The following is a 25,420-nucleotide window of genomic DNA, read 5'->3' as shown; positions in this document are numbered from 1 at the left end:
CACTACAAATTGTCAACACAACAGTATCCTGCACAACTGGATCATCACACTGCCAGTCAATTGTAGACCCATACACAAGGTCTGTCCATTGCGGGGATAAATGTCCAACCTCCCATTATAAAGCAAGTTAAATACAGGAAAAAATACACACACCAAAAAAAGTTTTGCATCACCTCAGTTCCAAGAGTTCTGGAACCTGTACAGAAAATTGGAATACAGATCAACATAAACATCATTTCCATCTTTTTTATTGCTCATGAAAACCACACATTGCACGTTGTACCACAATACAGTGATACCTTCGGAGGTGTTGGTCCAGATTGCTGTACACACCAGTACCTCTAATACCCAGTAGCACGTCCTCTTGCACTGATGCATGCCTGTGTTCGTTGTGGCATACTATCCCCAAGTTCATCAAGGCACTGTTGGTCCAGACTGTCCCGCTCCTCAACGGCAATTTGGCGTAGATCCCTCAGAGTGGTTGGTGGGACACACAGTCCATAAACAGCCCTTTTCAATCTATCACAGGCACGTTTGGTTGGGTTCATGTCTGGAGAACATCTACTAGTCAAGCGATGTCATTATCCTGAAGGAATTCATTCACAAGATGTGTATAATGGGGGCGTGAATTATTGTCCATGAAGATGAATGCCTCGCCAATATGCTGCCGATATGGTTGCACTATCGGTCAGAGGGTGGCATTCACGTATCGTACTTCTATTATGGCACCTTCCACGACCACCTGCGACATACGTTGGCCCCACATAATGCCACCCTAAAACATCAGGGAACCTCCACCTCGCTGCACCCGCTGGACAATGGGTCTACAGCGTTCAGCCCGACCAGGTTGCCTCCAAACACATCTCTGACAATTGTCTGGTTGAAGGCATGTGCGACACTCATCGGTGAAGAGAACGTGATGCCAATTCTAAGCGGTCAATTCGGCACGTTGCTGGGCCCATCTGTACCATGCTGCATGGTGTTGTGGTTGCAAAGATGGATCTCGCCATGGACGTCGGGAGTGAAGTTGCGCATCACGCAGCCTTTAGCGCACAGTTTGAGTCTCAAATGATGTACTGTGGCTGCACACAACATGGTGGCATTGCTGTTAGGGTTCCTCCGAGCCATAATATGTAGATAGCAGTCATCCACTGCAGTAGCAGGTCTTGGGCAGCCTGAGCGAGGTATGTCATTAACAGTCCCTGTCTCTATGTATCTCCTCCATGTCTGAACAATACAGCTTTGGTTCACTCTGAGATGCCTGGACACTTCCCTTGCTGAGAGCCCTTCCTGGCACAAAGTAACAATGTGGATGCAAGCAAACCTTGTTACAGACCATCTAGGCATGGCTGAATTACAGACAACACGAGCCGTGTACCTCCTTCCTGGTGGAAAGACTGGAACTGATCGATTTTCAGACCCCCTCCGTCTAATAGGTGCTGCTCATGAATGGTTGTTTTCATCTGTGACATCTCCGAACAGTTAAAGGGACTGTGTCTGTGATACAATATCCACAGTCAACATCTATCTTCAGGAGTTCTGGGAACCGGGATGATGCAAAACTTTTTTTGATGTTTGTATGAGAGTTAAACAGGCAATTGTGTAATGAGAGTCATTTCACAGAACAACTTTATTTCACACAGAGAACTACTGTGTTACTACTTGCAGTACAAATGTAAATTTAAAAGAAGACTCTCTTCATTCCTATAGGGGAGGGTGGCTGGCACATTACGACAAGGACTAACGCTAATTTAATTAAGAGGAGATAAAAATTGTTGTTCATCAAACTTTTCCAATAGGTTGATTGGTACTGCATTGCAGTACTCTCCAAGATACGTACATAGTCAAGGACATGTTCATTCCTGATAGTCTTCTTTTCACCAACAAATGGAGGAAAAAACTAAATTTTGTTAGTAAGTGCACATCTAAAACATTTGCGATGCAAATCAAAAGGAGTCATTCTTGGATGAGAATAATGAGACACTGATATTTCAAACAATGAGTCACTGGTACTTCAAATAATGGAACATTCAGGATGGAATGACAACAATATGAAATACGAAATCCAGGATGGAATAATGACAATATTATGAAAAGGACAGATTGCTACTCAGCATACGGCAGAGATACTGAGTTGCAAATAGGCACAACATAAAGATTGTCAAACAAACGAGCTTTTGGCCTAAACGCCTTCATTGGAATTAGACAACAGACACACACACTCTCATGCAAATACAACTCACACGCACGTGACCACCTTCTCTGGCTGCCTAGGCCACACTTGCAGCCAGAGACTGTGGCCGTGTGTGTGTGTGTGTGTGTGTGTGTGTGTGTGTGTGTGTGTGTGTAAGCCTGTCCAAAAACTTACTTGTTTGACAGTCTTTTTGTTGTGCTTATCTGGAACTCAGCATCTCTGTTATATGGTGACTTGCTATCTATGGTTTTCCTAATAGTGTCAATATGAAACAGGTTTGATTGCTAAACGCCACATAGAGGAGACGCTGAGCAACAGACAAACTTCAAAGTAGACTAATCCTTTAGATGCAGAAAACAAAACAAACAAACACACACACACACACACACACACACACACACACACACACACACACGTGCAAAATGGCCACTGTTGACTCAGAAAGAACAATTTGGGTACTGGAGAAATGTAGGAACACGTGGGGCCATACTGGCCCAACAATTTATCTTAAAAGATGGAGTGAAGAAAGGCAAACCTATGTTTACAGCATTTGTGGATTTAGATAAAGCTTTTGATCATACTGAGTGGAATATGTTCTCTAACGTTCTGAAGATATCAGTGATGAAACCCAGAGAACAAGTTGTAACAGTCAAAGGACATGAAGAAGAGAGTGAGACAGGGTTATGGCCTCTCCCTGATGTACACTGAATAAGCAATAAATGAAACCACAGAGAAAAGAGCAATATTTTAACATATGACATACATTTAAGTGTTAAGAAGTATTTGCTAGAAATATTAGTCAGGACCATCACTAAACAGCAGCAAACAAGAGGAGAATAAAAGATTTTACAATGTTGAGGTACACGTGACATTGAAGATTAAGTGGGTAGATCACATAACTAATGAAGATATACTGAATCGAACTGAGGAGAAAAGAAATCTATGACACAAGGGGGAGGGGGTTTCATTTGCTAGGACACATCCTGCGGCATCAAGGAATTTGAAATTGGTAATGGAGGGAACAGTGGGGATTGTAGAGGGAGATAAAAGCTTCACTATTGCAAGTAGGTTCAGGTGGATGTAGGCTGCAGTAGTTATGCAGAGATGAAGAGAGATGCGGAGGACATATTATGGTGGAGAGGTACACGAAACTAGTCTTCCAACAAAAGGCCTCCACAATGACAACTACCGTTACATTTTATATTTACTCTTGGATTAAATCATTTTTCTTACATGCTGTCACTTCTGCAATGCTATTTTATTTCCATCTCCTCCACTACCTTCCTACAAACTTGAAAGCTCCATTGCATTTATAATAGGCAACTCTAAATACATTTTCTATATAAACATGTTTATTATATTGCTTCTAACTGTGCAGCGCAAATGCTGAGTTGCAGACAGGCACAACAAAAAAACTGTCGGAAACTGAGCTTTCAGCCAACAAGACCTCCTTCGAAATTAGTCACCAAACACACACACACACACACACACACACACACACACATACACATGCAACTCACTCACACATTCATTCCATCCTGGATTTTCCACTGTTTGTTTATTATATCTCTTCTACTGACCTCCTGCGTTCCAGGGGTACTCGTTCAGCCTCCAGGGTTTCCCACTGCTGTGTCAGGTGATTGACACAGCGAGTGCAAGCTAGGATCCGACCATGAGAATCAGTGCACGCATTTTCTGAAGTGCGAGTCACATTTCGGAGACAAGGAAAATGCATGGCATGTGAGTTCATGCCTTCTGGGCTTGTACTTAACCACTCCATTTGAGACCGTGCATACAGACCACCACAAATGTAGCATCGATAGTTCTGCTGCCCCAGATTGTTGTTGTTCACATTGGTTAGAGGTGGAGCACCATTTTGTTGGCGTTCTGGGGGAAGTATTGATTGGGGTTGTCCTGGTGATGCAGGTGGGGGTAAACTACGCACAGAGGAGAGAGTTGCTGGTTCACTGGTAACTGAAGTTTTTCGGCGGACACTTGGTACTTTAGCACCACCTCCTAAATCATATGGTTTGAAACGGATGTCACCGCCACCTGCACTTGCCGGAGAACGAGATGGTGGACACTGCTGTTCTGTGTGATGGTTACTGCCACCAAAAACCTGAAAAATGGCCATTAATACTGTTATTACTCAACAGTCAGCACCACCTATTACAAAACATAGCCAATTATTTCATATTTTGATAAGTTATCTGTTAGGTTTACTGCAATTCAGTAGCAATGATTAGTGAAAAAGAAGTTACAACTACAAACAATCTAAATTAGTATTCTACACATATTCAACACATTTTACAGCAAAAAGTTTTTATAATATTTGTCCTATAACTAATAATAGTAATATTTCATGTAAATGATAGCACAACAAATATTGGAAAGATGGAAGTGTTTACTGTCATAACCTGAAATTGGTAATTTTTACAAAATATAGCAACATTTGGTATTCTGGAGAGGTCTTTAGTGTAGTACAGTAATCAAACTGTGTATTTTTATAGTATGCAACTATAAATATGAAAATCACCAAACACAGCACTTTAGTCTTGCAAACTTATGAATTAGCATGGCATCTCATCTCATTGTTTTACTTCTTTCAGTAAGTTGGAGTACACTTCAGACACGGCTTTCACCATAGACACCATTCCACAAAAATAGTACAAATAATATAGAAGAAATATTCTGATACCATTCTCAGTGTTTTGTTCTACTGCCAGATACACGCTTTCATTCGTCTTGATCAATCCAAATAACTCTTTGTCCAGACGCAAAATACAAGATGTACAGTATCAAGCAAATAATAATAAGCTACCAAAGAACCTTAAAAAGCATGGCTGCCTTTCTTGCTACTTTGATCATTACAGAGATATGAACAGCAACAAATCTTTTTTAAATGGCACCCTGTATCTACTTTCTACCTGCTCAGAAACGTATCAAAGTGTACAATTCACATAAACATAATGTTATTAAAAATCTAACATGAAACTGGCTTTGACTCTCCTATACCACCACACAATGCCAGAACCAGCACACATTGCCAGAACATGGGGTAACACAACTTGTCCACTTGCTCAAGTAGACAGTAAACAAAACAATAGTGTTTTCTTATTTACAATACAGGTCCATGTAGCACAGTCAGTAGTACTTTTAAAAGCTTGGTGTGTACAGTAAGTCAGTCTTTGATAAAAACTGCATCATTGTTACTTTTCTTTTTTTGGGGTTGAAAGTAAGTGTAATACCACTCAGGCAGAGGAAATCTACAGACAGCAATATCCTGACTAGAAACCATTCATGGACAGGTCTTGAAGAGAGGAAATGGATTACCGAAAACAAAATATAGTGTGCTATTTAAAAAAGATCCACTGTTGTTCATACCTTCATAACAAAGATAGTTCTACATCTACATCTACATTGATACTCCGCAAGCCACCCAACGGTGTGTGGCGGAGGGCACTTTACGTGCCACTGTCATTACCTCCCTTTCCTGTTCCAGTCGCGTATGGTTCGCGGGAAGAACGACTGTCTGAAAGCCTCCGTGCGCGCTCGAATCTCTCTAATTTTACATTCGTGATCTCCTCGGGAGGTATAAGTAGGGGGAAGCAATATATTCAATACCTCATCCAGAAACGCACCCTCTCGAAACCTGGCGAGCAAGCTACACCGCGATGCAGAGCGCCTCTCTTGCAGAGTCTGCCACTTGAGTTTATTAAACATCTCCGTAACGCTATCACGGTTACCAAATAACCCTGTGACGAAACGCGCCGCTCTTCTTTGGGTCTTCTCTATCTCCTCCGTCAACCCGATCTGGTACGGATCCCACACTGATGAGCAATACTCAAGTATAGATCGAACGAGTGTTTTGTAAGCCACCTCCTTTGTTGATGGACTACATTTTCTAAGCACTCTCCCAATGAATCTCAACCTGGTACCCGCCTTACCAACAATTAATTTTATATGATCATTCCACTTCAAATCGTTCCGCACGCATACTCCCAGATATTTTACAGAAGTAACTGCTACCAGTGTTTGTTCCGCTATCATATAATCATACAATAAAGGATCCTTCTTTCTATGTATTCGCAATACATTACATTTGTCTATTTTAAGGGTCAGTTGCCACTCCCTGCACCAAGTGCCTATCCGCTGCAGATCTTCCTGCATTTCGCTACAATTTTCTAATGCTGCAACTTCTCTGTATACTACAGCATCATCCGCGAAAAGCCGCATGGAACTTCCGACACTATCTATTGCGAAAAGCAATGGTCCCATAACACTCCCCTGTGGCACGCCAGAGGTTACTTTAACGTCTGTAGACGTCTCTCCATTGATAACAACATGCTGTGTTCTGTTTGCTAAAAACTCTTCAATCCAGCCACACAGCTGGTCTGATATTCCGTAGGCTCTTACTTTGTTTATCAGGCGACAGTGCGGAACTGTATCGAACGCCTTCCGGAAGTCAAGAAAAATAGCATCTACCTGGGAGCCTGTATCTAATATTTTCTGGGTCTCATGAACAAATAAAGCGAGTTGGGTCTCACACGATCGCTGTTTCCGGAATCCATGTTGATTCCTACATAGTAGATTCTGGGTTTCCAGAAATGACATGATACGCGAGCAAAAAACATGTTCTAAAATTCTACAAGAGATCGACGTCAGAGATATAGGTCTATAGTTTTGCGCATCTGCTCGACGACCCTTCTTGAAGACTGGGACTACCTGTGCTCTTTTCCAATCATTTGGAACCCTCCGTTCCTCTAGAGACTTGCAGTACACGGCTGTTAGAAGGGGGGCAAGTTCTTTCGCATACTCTGTGTAGAATCGAATTGGTATCCCATCAGGTCCAGTGGACTTTCCTCTATTGAGTGATTCCAGTTGCTTTTCTATTCCTTGGACACTTATTTCGATGTCAGCCATTTTTTCGTTTGTGCGAGGATTTAGAGAAGGAACTGCAGTGCGGTCTTCCTCTGTGAAACAGCTTTGGAAAAAGGTGTTTAGTATTTCAGCTATACGCGTGTCATCCTCTGTTTCAATGCCATCATCATCCCGTAGTGTCTGGATATGCTGTTTCGAGCCACTTACTGATTTAACGTAAGACCAGAACTTCCTAGGATTTTCTGTCAAGTCGGTACATAGAATTTTACTTTCGAATTCAATGAACGCTTCACGCATAGCCCTCCTTACGCTAACTTTGACATCGTTTAGCTTCTGTTTGTCTGAGAGGTTTTGGCTGCGTTTAAACTTGGAGTTGAGCTCTCTTTGCTTTTGCAGTAGTTTCCTAACTTTGTTGTTGTACCACGGTGGGTTTTTCCCGTCCCTCACAGTTTTACTCAGCACGTACCTGTCTAAAACGCATTTTACGATTGCCTTGAACTTTTTCCATAAACACTCAACATTGTCAGTGTCGGAACAGAAATTTTCGTTTTGATCTGTTATTTGGAAGTGAATCATGATAACTATCCCCTGGTGACTAAACATTTATTTGATACATTTTATCTTACTTCTGGAATAAAAAAGATGGGAGCTGTCAAGATAAATGGGATGCCCTAGCTTAAAGCGTTGACAGCATATGGTCTCTAAACATAAATTTTAAGTTATGAGACTGCTTTCTTTTGTAAAACTTTCAACACTTTGTGGATGCAGCTTTATTTGTTCTAATAAGAACATAACTGAAATATAAGCTGTTATAAAATAATACCAAAACTGACAAAAAATAATACCCTATTGGGAAACAAATTACACCGAAATTGGCCAAAAAATAAAAAGTTTTTTCCCTGTTCCTACCTTCCTACCTACGAGTAGACCTAAATAAAATAATGTATTTAGTTCAGCTATTAACAAAAGGGGTTGCAACCACCACTGCATTAAGTTCGAATATGAATAACGTTAGACAATGCACATGAGAGAAAAGTGGAATGCTACGGTCTTCCAAGTCTTCATTGTTTCTTCTACACACAACTTTCCTAACCATCATTATTTTAACACATCAGAATCTGGTTCCACTGTTTATATAGTGTTGATTCATTCACATACTGCTTGGCACAGTAGGGTGTCATGAGTGTGCCCATGGCTGTGCTGCTTGTATGCTTGCTTGTGTGTATGAATGATGTGTTTCTCTCTTTTGCTGATGAAGGCTGTGGCCAAAAGCTTTGTTTGTTTTGTTTTAGGGTACAAAAACAACTAGGGTCGTACGTGCCCATGTCAAAACTGTGAAACACAAAGACAAACAGAGGAGTAAATAACGACCATATGTCAATCCCAATCAATGGAAGGAAGACAGCTAAAAACAAGGACGTGGAGAAAGGTCTATAAAATACACCATAGAGAAATGGAGGTCCAGAACTAAAAATTGAATGGCCTTCGCCATATTGCTACAAAGGATAAAAAGTAAAATGCGGTTGACAGCCCACACGTTGTTCACTAAAACGGTGGATAACTCCGACAGCAAGCCCAAAAGGGGATGTAAATGGTTAAAAAACAGGGCATTCCATCAGAAAATGGAGGACAGTTAAAAGTTGGACGCAATGTGCACACAGTGGTGGGGCAGCATCACTTAACAAACGGCACTGAAAGCTTTGTGTAAGTGTCTTTTGATTGTGCACGTCTGCAACTTAACGTGTCTGGTTTACAGTATCAATCTATCTTTTCCTACATTGTTGAAAAGGATAGACTGCTACTCCCAATATAGAGGACACATTTTCTTGCAGACAAGCAAAATGAAAAGACTGCCACAATTTAAGCTTCCAGCCAAAATACCTTCTTCTGGAGTGAGAGAAAGAAAGAAAGAGAGAGAGAGAGAGAGAGAGAGAGGGAGGGAGGGAGGGAGAGAGAGAGAGATAGAGAAAAGCACGCGCACGCCCACACACACACACACACACACACACACACACACAACTTACACATACATGACCATTGTCTCTGGCTGCAGTTTAGATGTATAGCAGTCTTTCCGTTGTGCCCATCTGCAACTCAACTTCTCCTCTACATGGTGAGTAGCAATCTATCTTTTGCATAACATTGTCATAAATAACAAATTGACCATCAAAATGACAAACACAACTCTCAATACATCAGTTACAATATCAATCAGTTGAAAAAATCTGTTGCCATACTGCGTCAACATCCCCTCAAAATAGCAAATGCAGTTTCAACCATTCTGATAACACAACACAAAGAAATAAGAGGTAGTATTGTTCTGTCATACGAGATGGTGGATTGCATCATATGAAATTAGCTTGAAGAATCCTACCACAATCTAACACTTACAGTTGCAAAACTTGCTGCTTTGAAAATTGTAAGCATCTGGCATTTGGAAGGAGACTAGCGCCCCTAGTGGTGAGAAAGACGACCGTAATATTAATGTTTGTTTCTGATTATTTTTCTGTTTAATTATATACACAGTTGTTACATTCTTGTGTGATAAGCATTATTAAATTATCAAGAGAAATGAATGATCGTGGACTAAATGTAAAAACAGCTGAATCTCACTGATTCAGTGACATAAGCTATGACTTATTCAGAAGAAATGCTTTTGAGTGTGTGTACAATTGCAGCTTTCTCTGGTGAAAGCAAGAGAATATAAACACATATTTCATAAGTGGCAAGCATAATTAATTTTGCCTCAAAAGCAAAGGTTCTTGCCAATTGTGTCAAGTCTGTGTGGTTTTCCCTTCAGCTACAGTTGTGGTGGATTATTTGGTACATTAAATAACGTAAGCATTGCATTCCATACACATTTCCTACATTCCACATTGCTGATTTCACTGCAAGTATACTAAAGAAAATTTCATGCTGTTGAGTAAACATACAACAACTTTCTGCAAAATATGAAATCTTCTGCAGTTTACTATCAACTTTTTGTTTTTGTTTTTAAAAGAAAACTATGTTCTTCAGGTAGGTTACAAGAGAACCTAAATTTTAAAAAATAAAAATTTTGATGACACTACATACATCCTCAATCATAAAAATTATGTTACTAATCAACATAAATCATACTATTCACACACATCTGACATTGTATTGATAAGCATAGCCTTCCAACTGCTTGGAGTACTGCTGTCACAGTGTATAACAAAAATGAGCAGGAGTGTCCTGACTGTATGTGTTAGTCTGTGCTCCTACTTCAAATGTTGATTCATATGTCCAGGAGTCATACACAATGGCATATGGATTTTTCAACATTCTCCATATGACTACTGCTGCTATAAATATACTGCTATAGGTCCGAACAGGACTCAATAAACAAAACACACAAAGAAAGACTGCTACAGCACTATAAGCTGGATAAATCACTGGCAGATTGGTTGGTTGGTGATTTGGGGGAAGTTGTAACGACAACTGTACATATAAAAATTTTTTTTCTTTATGAATTTAGATAAATTAATGTAAGCAATGTTTTGAACTTCTTTTTCGGTTCGTATCGTTATGTTAAAGAAACTGTGAGCAACTTTTGAAATGAATATTATTATTTATGTTGGATTTCAAATAATGTGGTAATCAAAGGGAAGTGTATTTAATGTTAAAACTATTGTAAGATGTGAAAATTGTAATTTATACACTTGGTCCATACGTAGGTAATGCATTAGGATATGTGTAGTAGAAAACCTGTGGTGAATACCCTACATGTAGGGAAGCGGGAAAAGGTGGAGGCAGGCGAGGCGGGAAAACGCACACTGGGCGCGGTTCGGCACAACGGGCTCAGTATAACGGTCGGAGGCGAGCAACAGTCGGAGTTGGGTATCGGTCAGAGGAACACGTACTGTACCGAGGAGGCTACCCAGGAAAAGTGGATTCCATTGAGCCTCGGATGAAACGATTCCGACGACTACTTGGCATGGCGATATTCTTAGGCACAAAATTGGAAAGATTACAACGCTAAGAAGAAGGAAAGTGCCGATGCAGTGAGAGCCTTAGCCGTGCTTGTATGTGTGCCGTGCTGCCCGCTATCTCGCTGCCCGCCAACCGCCGCACCGACTTGCACAGGTCAAACATTTATTTCATCTTTAGAAGTGTATCTGTGTGGACCAGTGTCGAAACTGTTTCTAACTGTTCAATAATAACGTGACTTTTACCAGAATTGCCTTAGCCATTACTGATCCTGATCACTGACCTAGACAGGGTCCTTACCTCGTATTGTGCAACCCGAGTATCCTGAACTGAAAGTTTAATGTTAGTGTTAACGAAAATTATCAGCAGATTAATCTATGCAATAAAGAAGTCTAAAGTTCTGTGTGTTATTGCAAATGTTGGTAAAGAACAAAAGTATGACTAAATTGGAAGAGAGTTTTTTGAATTGAGTCAGCGATGTTATTTAATTAATTTGAGACAGAAATAATAACAGTTAAATTATTCAGAAGTAAGACAAAAGAGTAGTTATCCATAGATTGATAATTTTGAGTGTTAATTTGCCTTCAGTACTTAATAGTTTCAGTTTAACGACCATAACAGTTTCAGGGCCCCCCCCCCCCTTTCTCTTGTCCATTCTTCCAAACCTTGAAATGTGCTGATCAGATTTGACCAGTAAAGCTAAGTCTATATTAAACCTAAGTGTATTAGTGTTTTTTCATCCTTAATAGTGACATTGTGTGTGTACTTTCAAGATTGTCGATGCTAGGGCAATCTATGCCCGATTTCAGTCTGATCAATATACAAAATGCAGTTCGTAGTAATCATTGCTGTGTGGTGTTGTGTAAATTTAGCTCGTCCAAATTAGTACAAAAGGAGAAAACTTTAGTTCAGCGGATTTTTCCGGTTCCAAACTTTGCCATATAACGCAACGTTACTACGTGTAGTTATGCTTGTACATGCACCCACTTGTACAAGGAAAAACTCACTCATTGCCTAATTAGGCTGGTGACCGAATTATTAATTATAGGTAGTATCTACTGTGTGTACTTCTTGTCCATGCGAAAGAGTAATTATACTTTACATTTGCTTGACTGCATCACTGTAGTTACTAACTGAGTATAAGTCCGATCTTGCTTCTATTAGGTACACGCGGTCAACTAATGTACTAAAATCCTTGTTTATAAGGTGAAGCCCGTGAACTTATTACAGTACAGGCTTTATAGAGCTAACGTACGTCCGAGCAGGGCGGTAGCGTTACAAAGTGATCACGCAGTGAGGTCACCGGTCGCATTGGATTAGGAAAGGATGGGGAAGGAAGTCGGTCATTGCTTTTCAAAGGAACCGTCCCAGCATTCATCTGAAACGATTTAGGAAAATTACAGAAAACCTAAATCACGACAGCCTTATGCGGGTTCGAACCGTCGTCCTCGTGAATGTGAGTCAAGTCACTGACAGAGATTACAAACATTCTGTCGAAGCACATGTACCCAAAGTCCATTATTCTGTGTATCTGCTGATATCTTTGTACACATCATGCTGATCTAAGAAAAAAATTTACACGAATATTGCTATGGGCTATTTTTATAATTGAAAATTCTTTTACATGTCCCAAGAATATCACCTGTCGCTCTGACATGTAAACTGTTTGGTTTATGAGCAGGCTGACTATGCTTCCTTGGCTGAAATGATTCATTTTTGTACTTGTTCCTTTCAAAAGTGAAAAAGTCTTCTAATTCAGAACGAAGTTTGTTTTGGAAGTTCTTTGTGGACCTGTTCGCATAATTGGCAAACAAATAATGATTACAATATATTAATCGCATACCTGCTAATGCACATGACACATCCACCACAAGACACAAAGAAATCGCTTCTTGCTTAGATAAGGGCTGTTTTATACCTTTTCTACAAAAATCAGTTTCTTATATGCCCTTCCAACTAGCTCAAAATCCCTGACGACGTCTCACCTGCATTTAAAATTTTTTGTTTCCCATCTCAATTACACTTGCTCTCACCTACTTTGTCCTTTCAAAGAGGTTAGGAATTCACAGTGTAAACAGTACAAATTATTAGTATAAGATACATTATTTCTTGTAAAAACTGCAAAACCAAGGAGGATACATGTGACTGAAATGACCATGACATAGATTTGTTACATGAAATACACAAATGATTACAATTACAGAACCATTCATGATCTCAGAGTTTGAGAATACAGAGTGAAAGAGAAGTGTTACAATCAAAGGCTCTAAACATTATGCCATCAAATCTCAAGGAGGGCCTGGATATGTTCCTGGAAATTATTTATTTATGCAACTTGTTAGTGAGTACAAAAAGCTCCAATAAGAGTTTCTGGAGGATCATGTAAAAAAGTAGTTGACCATCTACACTCCAAATATGTTCAATGTCATGTACACAAGCAGAGCAGGGAAGTAGGAACATCTGTTTTTTGTTGGATGAGGTACATAGTTCCTTGCCACATACGACTGGGTGTTGTTCCGTGAAAATAGGGCAAATAAAACTCCCTGGAAGAAGATTACTACCTCAGCAGCTTCAACCTTTCTGACGACAAAGTTTATGTTCAAACTGTTCTCTACATACAGGAGTTTGTAACACATCTTGTAATCCAATGGCACCCTAAACCACCATACATGTCCTCTTTTCCCTTGTGTATCAGCAATGCAAGCCAGCAAATTGTGGTCACTATGATAGTGCCTATGTACAGGGCCAATGTTATAGGTCATGTTACAGTCTGGCTTGTCCAAAACATAACATGATGTCTCTCAGAACCCCAATCCCAGCAACTAATTCACATACCCATTGTAGCCTGTGGCATTTGTGATATGTGGTCAATGGTAGCTGATGATGCATCCCATCAGTCCAGAATCCAGCACATTGCATCAAACCATCGACGCAGTCTAGTCCACACCTAGAGCAGTTCTCCAGCAGTGAACTTACATTTAAGATCTGATAATCAGTTACAGTGACATGGATAAGATGGCAGTCATCCCTTACCTTAGTAACAATGAGTGATTCAGTACTTGCTCAATACTCCTTATAACCATTCCCGATCCACCGATTCCACACACCTTGTCACTGTCATAGCAGCACACCTCATACAAGCAAAAACTTCAAAACGTGGCAAATCCATTTAATGTAGTGTAATTATTATTATTCTCCATTCAAAATGGCTCATATACTGATATTTTATACTTCGATATTGCCATGTCATCTATCATTTGGGTTTGAATTGCCATTTCATTTGGCAATTCTTCAGTAATTGATCTTGGGCAATTCACAGCCTTAGCAGAATGAGTACCACTGGGTCTATGTGTATATTCTCTCTTTCCAGTCTTTAGTACTACTTGATGGTATACTGCTGTTCTCCTCTCCTGACTTCAGATGTATAGACAGGGTGAGTCAAAGATGACTTTACAGCTTTAGAATGATGTAGAAATTTATTGAGATAAGTTACAGAATCAGTAGTAAACAAACACAAGTTTAATTCATGTAGTTCATATCAGTATCCCATTTTGCCACCAGGATCATCACAGTAGATCACATTTAAAACGGCCACTCTACTGGTGCAGAGCGTGCTTGTTGTGTGTTTTGATTTCAGGAAATAAACTCTGCAACAACTGTTCAGTGAAAATTTTAAACCAAATACGCTAAAGAACCTCCAAGCAGGCATAGAATTTACTTTTGGCACAAGAACTTTGTTGAGACATGTTATTATGTCAAACAGGTATCCAGATATGCTTGAAAACTTTTTAATTCCTCAGATTGATGAAGATGACTGAGCTGGAGTGGTTTACTACCAGCAAGACAGTGCACCACCTCATTTTCTCATGGAAGTGTGAGGTTTTCTCGATAATCATTTCCAAGGTTGGTGGATTACCAGACTTGACACCACTGAATTTTTGTCTCTGGGATATCACTGAAGACTCTGCATATGTTCCTTACCCACCAAACAATTTAGCTGACCTGAAAAATCGAAACTATGCTGCCACTGAACAAGTTAAACCCAATTTGCTGCAACTAGTATGGGAAGAAATTGATAACTGGTGGGAAGTTTGCTGCACGACAAATCAATATTTACTGATTCTGTAAGTTATCTCAATAAATTTCTATATAATTCCAAAGTTGTAATGTCCTTTTTGACTCATGCTGTAGAAGAAAGGTCAGGTTTTAACATTACATCAATCATTAGTTCACTGGAGATGCAGTACAAGCATGGATTGGGGGAGGAAATAAACAATGACCATTTCAAAGAAAACATCCTAGCATTGCCTTAAATCGTTAAGGGAAACCTTGGAAAACTTAAATCTGGATGGCCTGATGGGATTTGCACCATTTTCCTCCCGAATGCGAGTCCAGTTTCGTAACTATTAGGCCATCTCACTTGGTGTATTTGTTTGGACCATCTTTCCTGAGTGTTGCAGTTTTCACAAATATTTATTACTACTGCTTATTTTCTACATATGAAACATCCAATAAACAAACCTGATGCTTCTGTGGTATGGATTTATAGCAAATTGAGCAGACTTGCACCATTCCCTGTGGTGATATTGGACTAGCACCCTGTGGGGGTTGAAGAGAGCAAATGAAAGGGAAATACGCCTCTTTCTCTGGATTGGGACAGCAATAGAGGAGACGTATTGAAGACGAGGGATACTCAAGTGCACATGTGTAGCAGACAAAGGTCGTTGTGTCAAGTGCTGGCGCCTGGCGTTTCCTCAAAACATAGTTGCGATCACCATGTGGCACACCTTGAGCAGAGTACGCATTCCACTGATGCAGGAGGTGCCGCTGGCAGGCAGAACAGGCCTGTAATTATCAGATAAGTATTGTTTCAATAAGTCCGGGCTACATCCATCTATAAAATTTTTATGTACATCAATAATATGTTTACCATTTACATAATCTTGAAGTCACACATGCAAAATACTTCAAGTGACGAATCATTCTTTAAGTATGATTTCTTTGAAGCTTTTATTAGTAATTTCCAATAATGTACTGTTACTGTCTAGACATCTAACAACTCCACTACTCACTATGTATACCATATGTACTGTAGTAAACTTAACTAGACAAGTTCTGGACCAGTTCAGACATTACCTGCACACGACCTGCAGAATCCATGGGGCGAGAGCGCGCAGGCCTTGGGTGTAACATGAGACTGGGGAAGAATGGCTGTGGTGACTGAGAAGGCAAAGGAGAATTGCCACTTGCTTCACTTGTAGGTGGTGTTGCCGATGGCAAAGGTTTGGCTGATATATGACTAAGCGAACCACGTTTGTACTCATCACCACAAACATAACAGACCTCTGTAGCTGAATTCTTGTCTGGCATACTGAGGTCCAAAATATCTGTTCCTGTTGGGCCAGTCCCACCATAAGGACCTGCAACAAAACACTGCTGTTAAGATGTCTTTTGTAAGTTATATGATACAAAGCAACTTTAGTTAGTAAATTATTTGATACATTCTGTGTTGTATCAGCTACTTCACATGATGTATTACTGTCAAGAACCATATATAGAAAGAGCTACTACAGTAGGGTTCAAAACGTAACTGAAAGAAATGTGCAATGATATGAACAAAATGACACTTTCATTCAAAGACAATAATGACACTGAAGTCATTGCAATTTACAATGGTCCCCTGGATATTCTAAATGGTGGGACATGTTTCTTGATAAAGTGTGCGATCACCATGGATGGCAATGAAACTCTGCAACATGCTTCTTGGGGTAAGATGTTCCATTCTACTCCACCAGTGTAGCTGATAATTGCTGGATGGTTGTTAGTGCATTTGGATAAGCTGCAATACGTCTCCCCAACATATCCCACACATGCTCAGTGGGATTTAAATGGGCCAGTCTCCTGACTATCCTCTCATTCCCAGAGCTCCTCCATTTGTGCAGTTCAATATGGTTGTGCATTGTCGTCCATAAAAATGGAGTCGCGGCCAGATGTATACCTGAAAAGAGGCACAGAGAGAAGGAGTGCCGTATCACAATAATGCTGACCAATGAATGAACCTTTTTCAAAGATTTGGACGACAGTACACCCATACAACACAGTGCCTTTCCACACCATTACAACTGGACCACAAAAACGATGATGTTCAACAATGTTTGTGGGTGCATTACTTGTGTCGCCCCCCCCCCCCCCCCCCCCCCCTTGCCATATGAATGAGGGTACGTCCAGAAATGTCAACCAACATTATTGTGAAACTGCACTTCTTCCCCATGTGTGTCATTGAGTGCATTCAGCTCTGATATAATTTTTATGGATGACAATGTGCCACAGCATTGAACTGTGGAGGTGGAGGAACTCTCTGAGTAAGAGGATATTCGGCAAATGGACTGGCCTGCCTTTTCTCGGGACTTAAATCCCATCGAGAACGTGAGATGCCTTGGAGAGATGTATTGCAGCATGTCCACATGTACCAATGACCATCCAGAAACTGTCAACCACACTGGTGGAGAATGGAACACCCTGTCAAAAGAATTCACTACCAAACTTGAGGCCAGCATGCAAGAATGTTGCAGAGCATGCATTGCTGTCTGTGGTGACCACACACTCTGTAATGTCCAAGGAAGCATTATAAATTGTGGTTATTTCAGTGTAGTTATTGTTTTTGAATACAACTGTCATTTCTGTTCATCTCATTGTGTATTTCTTTCAGTTACCTTGTGTACTATGGTGTAAAAAGTTCTGTGTATGGTCAATCATGCTATGTTATTTGGTAATGACATATCATGAAAAGTTATTTTTGTCCTTAAATTTTATACACTTATGTAGATAAATGACATTGTAATAAAACTTACAAAATAGTTTATTACATATCAACTATTAAAAGCATATGCTTTCTGAAGCCCTCCTCAGTGTCTCACATTATAAGCTCAACTAATACACTGAACATAATATCACATCCAATCAACTGTAATGACTCCAATGAGTAAAAAGTCACCTTTGAATGTCAGTAAACAAGTCAGCCTATGAAAGCAATCACTGAAATAGAAATGTGTATAACATGCACTGAGGAAATCTGCTCAAGAAATTGCAGCAGATGTAAATATATAGCAATAAAATTGTTAGCTTTCAGAAATAAAGGCTCCTGTTCTAGAAGCATAGAGGAAAAGGTTGGAGGAAAGAGGGACTGGTAAGGCTTAAGGATAAAGGAAAACCCCTTCAGGACCATGGACCAAGGGAGTTACTATACAGGACGAGAATGGCAAAACTGACTGTTGATGAACAATGAGATTTGAATTTCTGAGAATTAGGAATACCAGGGAAGACAGTGCAATACCGGATAAAACCTATTCTACAAGAACTTTCCTACTATTAAAGACTACACTATTTCCTAGTTCATGTGGAATATGTGCATGTCCCAGTCCTTTGAATTACCCTGCTGTTCACTGCTGAGACCTACTTCCAGTACAATGTACAACACATGCACTGTGTGTCTGCTGTTGCACACTACATCCACCAGTGCTTGTATGATAGTAAAACTTATGACACTCATCATGGTCCCATTAATAAACCTCATACTTCCCTAAAATTATTTCACTTCAGATTGATATAGACACAAAAGAGGAATAAAGTTGTGTGAACGAGAATGACTTCTTCATATGTCAACCTTCTAATGTTTTATTTGGGGGGGGGGGGGGGGGGGTTGCCTTCTTGCAATCCAGGGAGCTTGGTTTTTCTACACTAACAATGTTTTTTTCCCCATTATCTGCCACTGACTGTATCACAACTTGAGTGCATGTAGGGTACTGTGTATTTCCAGTAATTAACATGTGCTCTGAAAAAACATATTTTGCAGCATATCATCAGTTATATAAATTATACTTGTGCTTTCCACAAGTTTTAGCAGTATTAGCCTCATTCAGACCACCGTTCCCTCCAACTGCAGCTGATATTTACATGATTAAAGTATATTTTTAGAATTTTCAGAAACTACGAATATTATGCATAATGTATTTCATAGCATATTGACGGTTCTGAGCCACATTTCATGTTCTACCAATTTTAGCAACAAAATCTGTCTTGGAAATTTGCACCTAGTTGCAATGTATGTCCCGACGTAATCATTGCAATATTTACACATTTTTTCCCATAGTATGTTGCAAGCAAGTGATCAAAAGTTCATGATGACGAAGTAAACATAGGTTTTACAAAGTTAACAACTGTAACATTACACTCAGTTCTTTGCATAATGTAACTGCCATAACACATTCCACTTAGTTCTCCCTTTAAACAGCTGAGCAAATAATGGCCTGAATTTGTCATTTATCTTCATTATCATCAATTTTATTACTGAGCATAACTTCGAAAAAAACAAAGTTCGAGACAGAAAATTTCACATAGCTTCACAACAAAGATAGATGATTAGTGTATAAGGTCCCATCAACAACAAGATCATCAAAGACTAAGCAATGCTTACACTGAGGAAGGGTACGGAAGAAAACTGACCATTTACTTTCAAAGTGACCATTTCACTGATCACCTAACACAATTTACGAAAATTGTGGGAAATGAAAATCAGGATGGCTGGACCAATAACCTCCCAAATAAGAGTCAAGTGCTATATCAATGTGCCACCTCACCTGGTAAGTAGCGTCAGAGAAAAAGTAAAGCTTATGCCAGCTTTCTCTCTTGTTATAAAACAAAAATCTCTTTTTTTATGTATTAGTAGTTTCACTTCTTAAAAGGAAGCTTGCAATCATTGTAGCATAACAGATCCACAAATTAAAACAGAATCAGCAAGCTTAAAGTTATTTGTTGTTGTTGTTGTGGTCTTCAGTCCTGAGACTGGTTTGATGCAGCTCTCCATGTTACTCTATCCTGTGCAAGCTTCTTCATCTCCCAGTACCTACTGCAACCTACATCCTTCTGAATCTGCTTAGTCTATTGATCTCTTGGTCTCCCTCTACGATTTTTACCCTCCACGCTGCACTCCAATGCTAAATTTGTGATCCCTTGATGCCTCAAAACATGTCCTACCAACCGATCCCTTCTTCTAGTCAAGTTGTGCCACAAACGTCTCTTCTCCCCAATCCTATTCAATACCTCCTCATTAGTTACGTGATCTACCCACCTTATCTTCAGCATTCTTCTGTAGCACCACATTTCGAAAGCTTCTATTCTCTTCTTGTCCAAACTGGTTATCGTCCATGTTTCACTTCCATACATGGCTACACTCCATACAAATACTTTCAGAAACGACTTCCTGACACTTAAATCTATACTCGATGTTAACAAATTTCTCTTCTTCAGAAACGCTTTCCTTGCCATTGCCAGTCTACATTTTATATCCTCTCTACTTCGACCATCATCAGTTATTTTACTCCCTAAATAGCAAAACTCCTTTACTACTTTAAGTGTCTCATTTCCTAATCTAATCCCCTCAGCATCACCCGATTTAATTTGACTACATTCCATTATCCTCGTTTTGCTTTTGTTGATGTTCATCTTATATCCTCCTTTCAAGACACTGTCCAATCCGTTCAACTGCTCTTCCAAGTCCTTTGCTGTCTCTGACAGAATTACAATGTCATCAGCGAACCTCAAAGTTTTTATTTGTTCTCCATGGATTTTAATACCTACTCCAAATTTTTCTTTTGTTTCCTTTACTGCTTGCTCAATATACAGATTGAATAACATCGGGCAGAGGCTACAACCCTGTCTCACTCCTTTCCCAACCACTGCTTCCCTTTCATGCCCCTCAACTCTTATAACTGCCATCTGGTTTCTGTACAAATTGTAAATAGCCTTTCGCTCCCTGTATTTTACCCCTGCCACCTTCAGAATTTGAAAGAGAGTATTCCAGTCAACATTGTCAAAAGCTTTCTCTAAGTCTACAAATGCTAGAAACGTAGGTTTGCCTTTTCTTAATCTTTCTTCTAAGATAAGTCGTAAGGTTAGTATTGCCTCACGTGTTCCAACATTTTTACGGAATCCAAACTGATCTTCCCCGAGGTCGGCTTCTACCAGTATTTCCATTCGTCTGTAAAGAATTCGCGATAGTATTTTGCAGCTGTGACTTATTAAACTGATAGTTCGGTAATTTTCACATCTGTCAACACCTGCTTTCTTTGGGATTGGAATTATTATATTCTTCTTGAAGTCTGTGGGTATTTCGCCTGTCTCATACATCTTGCTCACCAGATGGTAGAGTTTTGTCATGACTGGCTCTCCCAAGGCCATCAGTAGTTCTAATGGAATGTTGTCTACTCCCGGGGCCTTGTTTCGACTCAGGTCTTTCAGTGCTCTGTCAAACTCTTCACGCAGTATCTTATCTACCATTTCGTCTTCATCTACATCCTCTTCCATTTCCATAATATTGTCCTCAAGTACATCGCCCTTGTATAAACCCTCTATATACTCCTTCCACCTTTCTGCCTTCCCTTCATTGCTTAGAACTGGGTTGCCATCTGAGCTCTTGATATTCATACAAGTGGTTCTCTTCTCTCCAAAGGTCTCTTTAATTTTCCTGTAGGCAGTATCTATCTTACCCCTAGTGAGATAAGCCTCTACATCCTTACATTTGTCCTCTAGCCATCCCTGATTAGCCATTTTGCACTTCCTGTCAATCTCATTTTTGAGACATTTGTATTCCTTTTTGCCTGCTTCATTTACTGCATTTTTATATTTTCTCCTTTCATCAATTAAATTCAATATTTCTTCTGTTACCCAAGGATTTCTATTAGCCCTCGTCTTTTTACCTACTTGATCGTCTGCTGCCTTCACTACTTCATCCCTCAGAGCTACCCATTCTTCTTCTACTGTAATTCTTTCCCCCATTCCTGCCAATTGTTCCCTTATGCTCTCCCTGAAACTCTGTACAACCTCTGGTTCTTTCAGTTTATCCATGTCCCATCTCCTTAAATTCCCGCCTTTTTGCAGTTTCTTCAGTTTCAATCTGCAGTTCATAACCAATAGATTGTGGTCAGAATCCACATCTGCCCCTGGAAATGTCTTACAATTTAAAACCTGGTTCCTAAATCTCTGTCTTACCATTATGTAATCTATCTCAAACCTTTTAGTATCTCCAGGATTCTTCCAGGTATACAACCTTCTTTTATGATTCTTGAACCAAGTGTTAGCTATGATTAAGTTATGCTCTGTGCAAAATTCTACAAGGCGGCTTCCTCTTTCATTTCTTCCCCCCAATCCATATTCACCTACTATGTTTCCTTCTCTCTCCCTTTTCCTACTGACGAATTCCAGTCACCCATGACTATTAAATTTTCGTCTCCCTTCACTACCTGAATAATTTCTTTTATCTCGTCATACATTTCATCAATTTCTTCGTCATCTGCAGAGCTAGTTGGCATATAAACTTGTACTACTGTAGTAGGCATGGGCTTTGTGTCTATCTTGGCCACAATAATGCATTCACTATGCTGTTTGTAGTAGCTAACCCGCACTCCCATTTTTTTATTCATTATTAAACCTACTCCTGCATTACCCCTATTTGATTTTGTATTTATAACCCTGTAATCACCTGACCAAAAGTCTTGTTCCTCCTGCCACCGAACTTCACTAATTCCCACTGTATCTAACTTTAACCTATCCATTTCCCTATTTAAATTTTCTAACCTACCTGCCCGATTGAGGGATCTGACATTCCACGCTCCGATCCGTAGAATGCCAGTTTTCTTTCTCCTGATAACGACGTCCTCTTGAGTAGTCCCTGCCCGGAGATCCGAATGGGGGACTATTTTACCTCTGGAATATTTTACCCAAGAGGACGCCATCATCATTTAATCATACAGTAAAGCTGCATGTCCTCGGGAAAAATTACGGCTGTAGTTTCCCCTTGCTTTCAGCCGTTCGCAGTACCAGCACAGCAAGGCCGTTTTGGTTAATGTTACAAGGCCAGATCAGTCAATCATCCAGACTGTTGCCCCTGCAACTACTGAAAAGGCTGCTGCCCCTCTTCAGGAACCACATGTTTGTCTGGCCTCTCAACAGATACCCCTCTGTTGTGGTTGCACCTACGGTACGGCCATCTGTATTGCTGAGGCACGCAAGCCTCCCCACCAACGGCAAGGTCCATGGTTCATGGGGGGAGTTATTTGTTAACTAATCAGTAAATCATTGTACCAGCCACTAACACATGTGTTCTCCGACATGAAATGAGTTAGCTACTGTTCATAAGCAGCTGCAACCACACTGACTGCTGTCAAGCAATTGGAAGCTGCTGCATTTTGCTGGATGGGTTACTAACAGAGATACTGAAGATACCTCAGGCAATAACCTCTCACATGGACACTGTCTCCTCTCCAAAAAATAAAGAACCTACCACCACTTGGTGAGTTGACTGTAAGTGGCATCTCAGTGGTAGGTCTAGGGGGCATTGTAAGTGAGGAAAGGATCAGGGAGAACTCAGGATGCTACACCCATCCCTTTAATCAACATATTTGAGGTTCTGTCTCCCACTGAAACCCAGTCAATGGGGGACACATCTGTTGAAAAGCCTACCATGCCCAGTGTCAGTGTGGAGCAGGAGCAAAAGGATAGGTGGCTGTTAACCATCAGCAGTTCAAACATGTCCTCCTTAAAGATAAAAAGCGCCACCTTGTGCACTAAATGTGTATGCCTGGAGGCCTATAAACATATAGAAAAGAATGTTCAGACAGGCATTGAAAGGACAGTATGCACATAGCACAACAGAACAAATTATGCCCATTGTCAGCACGCGAAGGTTATACTTGGATCATTCCAGCAACTGACAAAGAAGATTGAGAAGATCACCATCACTGGTAATATTTCAGAGAAGCACACAATCTGCAGCACTGTCCCCAGCACTAATCATGGACTGCTTTGTCCTGAGCCAACTGGAAGGCATAAACAAGAGACTCTGAAGTTCACTAGGCTGCAGCTTCGTAAACTTGCACCACAGAAATGTAGGATTCCCTTAAAACTCAGGGATGCTCTCCACATCATATGCTACTGTCCAGGTAGCTGATTATTGTTTATCTCTATCCACTGCAGATACTGGTAGCTGTATGTGACCCTCAAGTATCAGTGTAAGATACAAATTGTTAAGTCCAAACAATTATTCCCTGTACATGAGACTACTAAAACCATAGGGATCAATAGCCAAACCATTCAGAAAAGGTTCCAAGAGTCTTAAGTAGTCCTTAACAGCAGTGGAGTCCTGCTGTGGCCACGGGTGAGTGCCTTTGGTGTCTGTGTGCTGTGTGGTTGTGTGTGAGACTGTGTGTACTTTACTACAGGAACAGCAAGAGCTCGAAGCTAGCACAGATAATTTTCTGTTGCAAGTTTCTATGTGCCACACATCAGTCAGATGCAGATTCGTGGCTCTATTTCCTTTATTTTATCTACTATTCCATCCAGTAATTTTCATTGTTGTTTCACATAATATTAGATTCAGAAAGATGGCTAAGTCCTGAAATTGACAGCAGTGAAATTTTTTTAGTAGATCCAAGCAAATATCAAAAGGATAAACTAATCGGAAATGGAGATGGTGTATATTATCAAGACAGAAAATGACATCCCTTTGCAGTCCTTTAATATAGTCTCTCTGCTTCTCTATGACTGAATCACAATGTCTTGGAAGTTCTATTATTCCATTAAGGAAACCACCTCTGTTCATCTGTTGATCTGTCAAATGGCTCAGGTAACAGTGGTAGAAAGCTCTTCCAGACATCCAAGCAAAGGTTTTCTCAAGTTCAGGAACAAGTCAAGTCTGGTGGACTCACGTCTGGGCTGTTTGGAGGATGCGGCACCATTTCCCATCTGTACTCACGCAGTTTTTGGGCTACAATACTGTCAATACGCGGGCGAGCACCGTTGTGGAGAATGAGTGGCCCAGCCTTGAGCAAATGAGGTTGGGTTCTGTACATTTTTCTGCACAGGTTTTGCATGAAGTTATGATAATACACCGTTGTGACACAGGTTCCACATGACAATTGTCTGTCATGCTGATTCCTTGGTGATCATAAACAAAAATCATCATTTGCATGAGCTTTGACTGAGCATGTTGAAATTATTTTGGATGTAGAGAATCTGAAGCTCTCCACACTCATTGGACTGTGATTTCAATTCCAGTTCAAAGTCTGATCATCAATAATGACAATTCAACACAAGAATGCCTGACCTTCACAGTCGAATCATTATTTGAGCAAGGTTGCAATGTCCAGCTGTTTCCACTTCTCTTCATCGGTCAAACAGTGTGAGATCCACCTCACAGAAATTTTTCTCTTCCACATTTCTAAGAATGCCAAATACTGATGTTGGGAGAATTTCCATGGTTTCAGAGAGTTCCTCACAAGCCGCACCACAATCTTTTTCAAGAGCACCTACCCCAGTTCCACACTTTGTTCATTTGTTGAC

The 25,420-nt window shown here is 40.2% G+C and overlaps 1 protein-coding gene across 1 annotated transcript in view; it reads right to left on the bottom strand.

Annotated features, from left to right (window-relative positions):
- Window positions 1-25,420, bottom strand: part of LOC124803015 — a 625,123-nt gene that overhangs the window by 547,029 nt on the left and 52,674 nt on the right. The window contains exons 3-5 of the mRNA XM_047264121.1: window positions 16,163-16,446; window positions 15,548-15,871; window positions 3,775-4,313 (exon numbers count right to left, since the gene is read on the bottom strand). Of these exons, the coding sequence (XP_047120077.1) occupies window positions 3,775-4,313; window positions 15,548-15,871; window positions 16,163-16,446 (1,147 nt within the window). The remainder of the gene's footprint in view (window positions 1-3,774; window positions 4,314-15,547; window positions 15,872-16,162; window positions 16,447-25,420) is intronic.

Source organism: Schistocerca piceifrons, chromosome 6, assembly GCF_021461385.2.
Source record: "Schistocerca piceifrons isolate TAMUIC-IGC-003096 chromosome 6, iqSchPice1.1, whole genome shotgun sequence".
NCBI lineage: Eukaryota > Metazoa > Arthropoda > Insecta > Orthoptera > Acrididae > Schistocerca > Schistocerca piceifrons.
The sequence above is the reverse complement of the archived record's forward strand: the minus strand, read 5'-3'. Positions and strand labels throughout refer to the sequence as shown.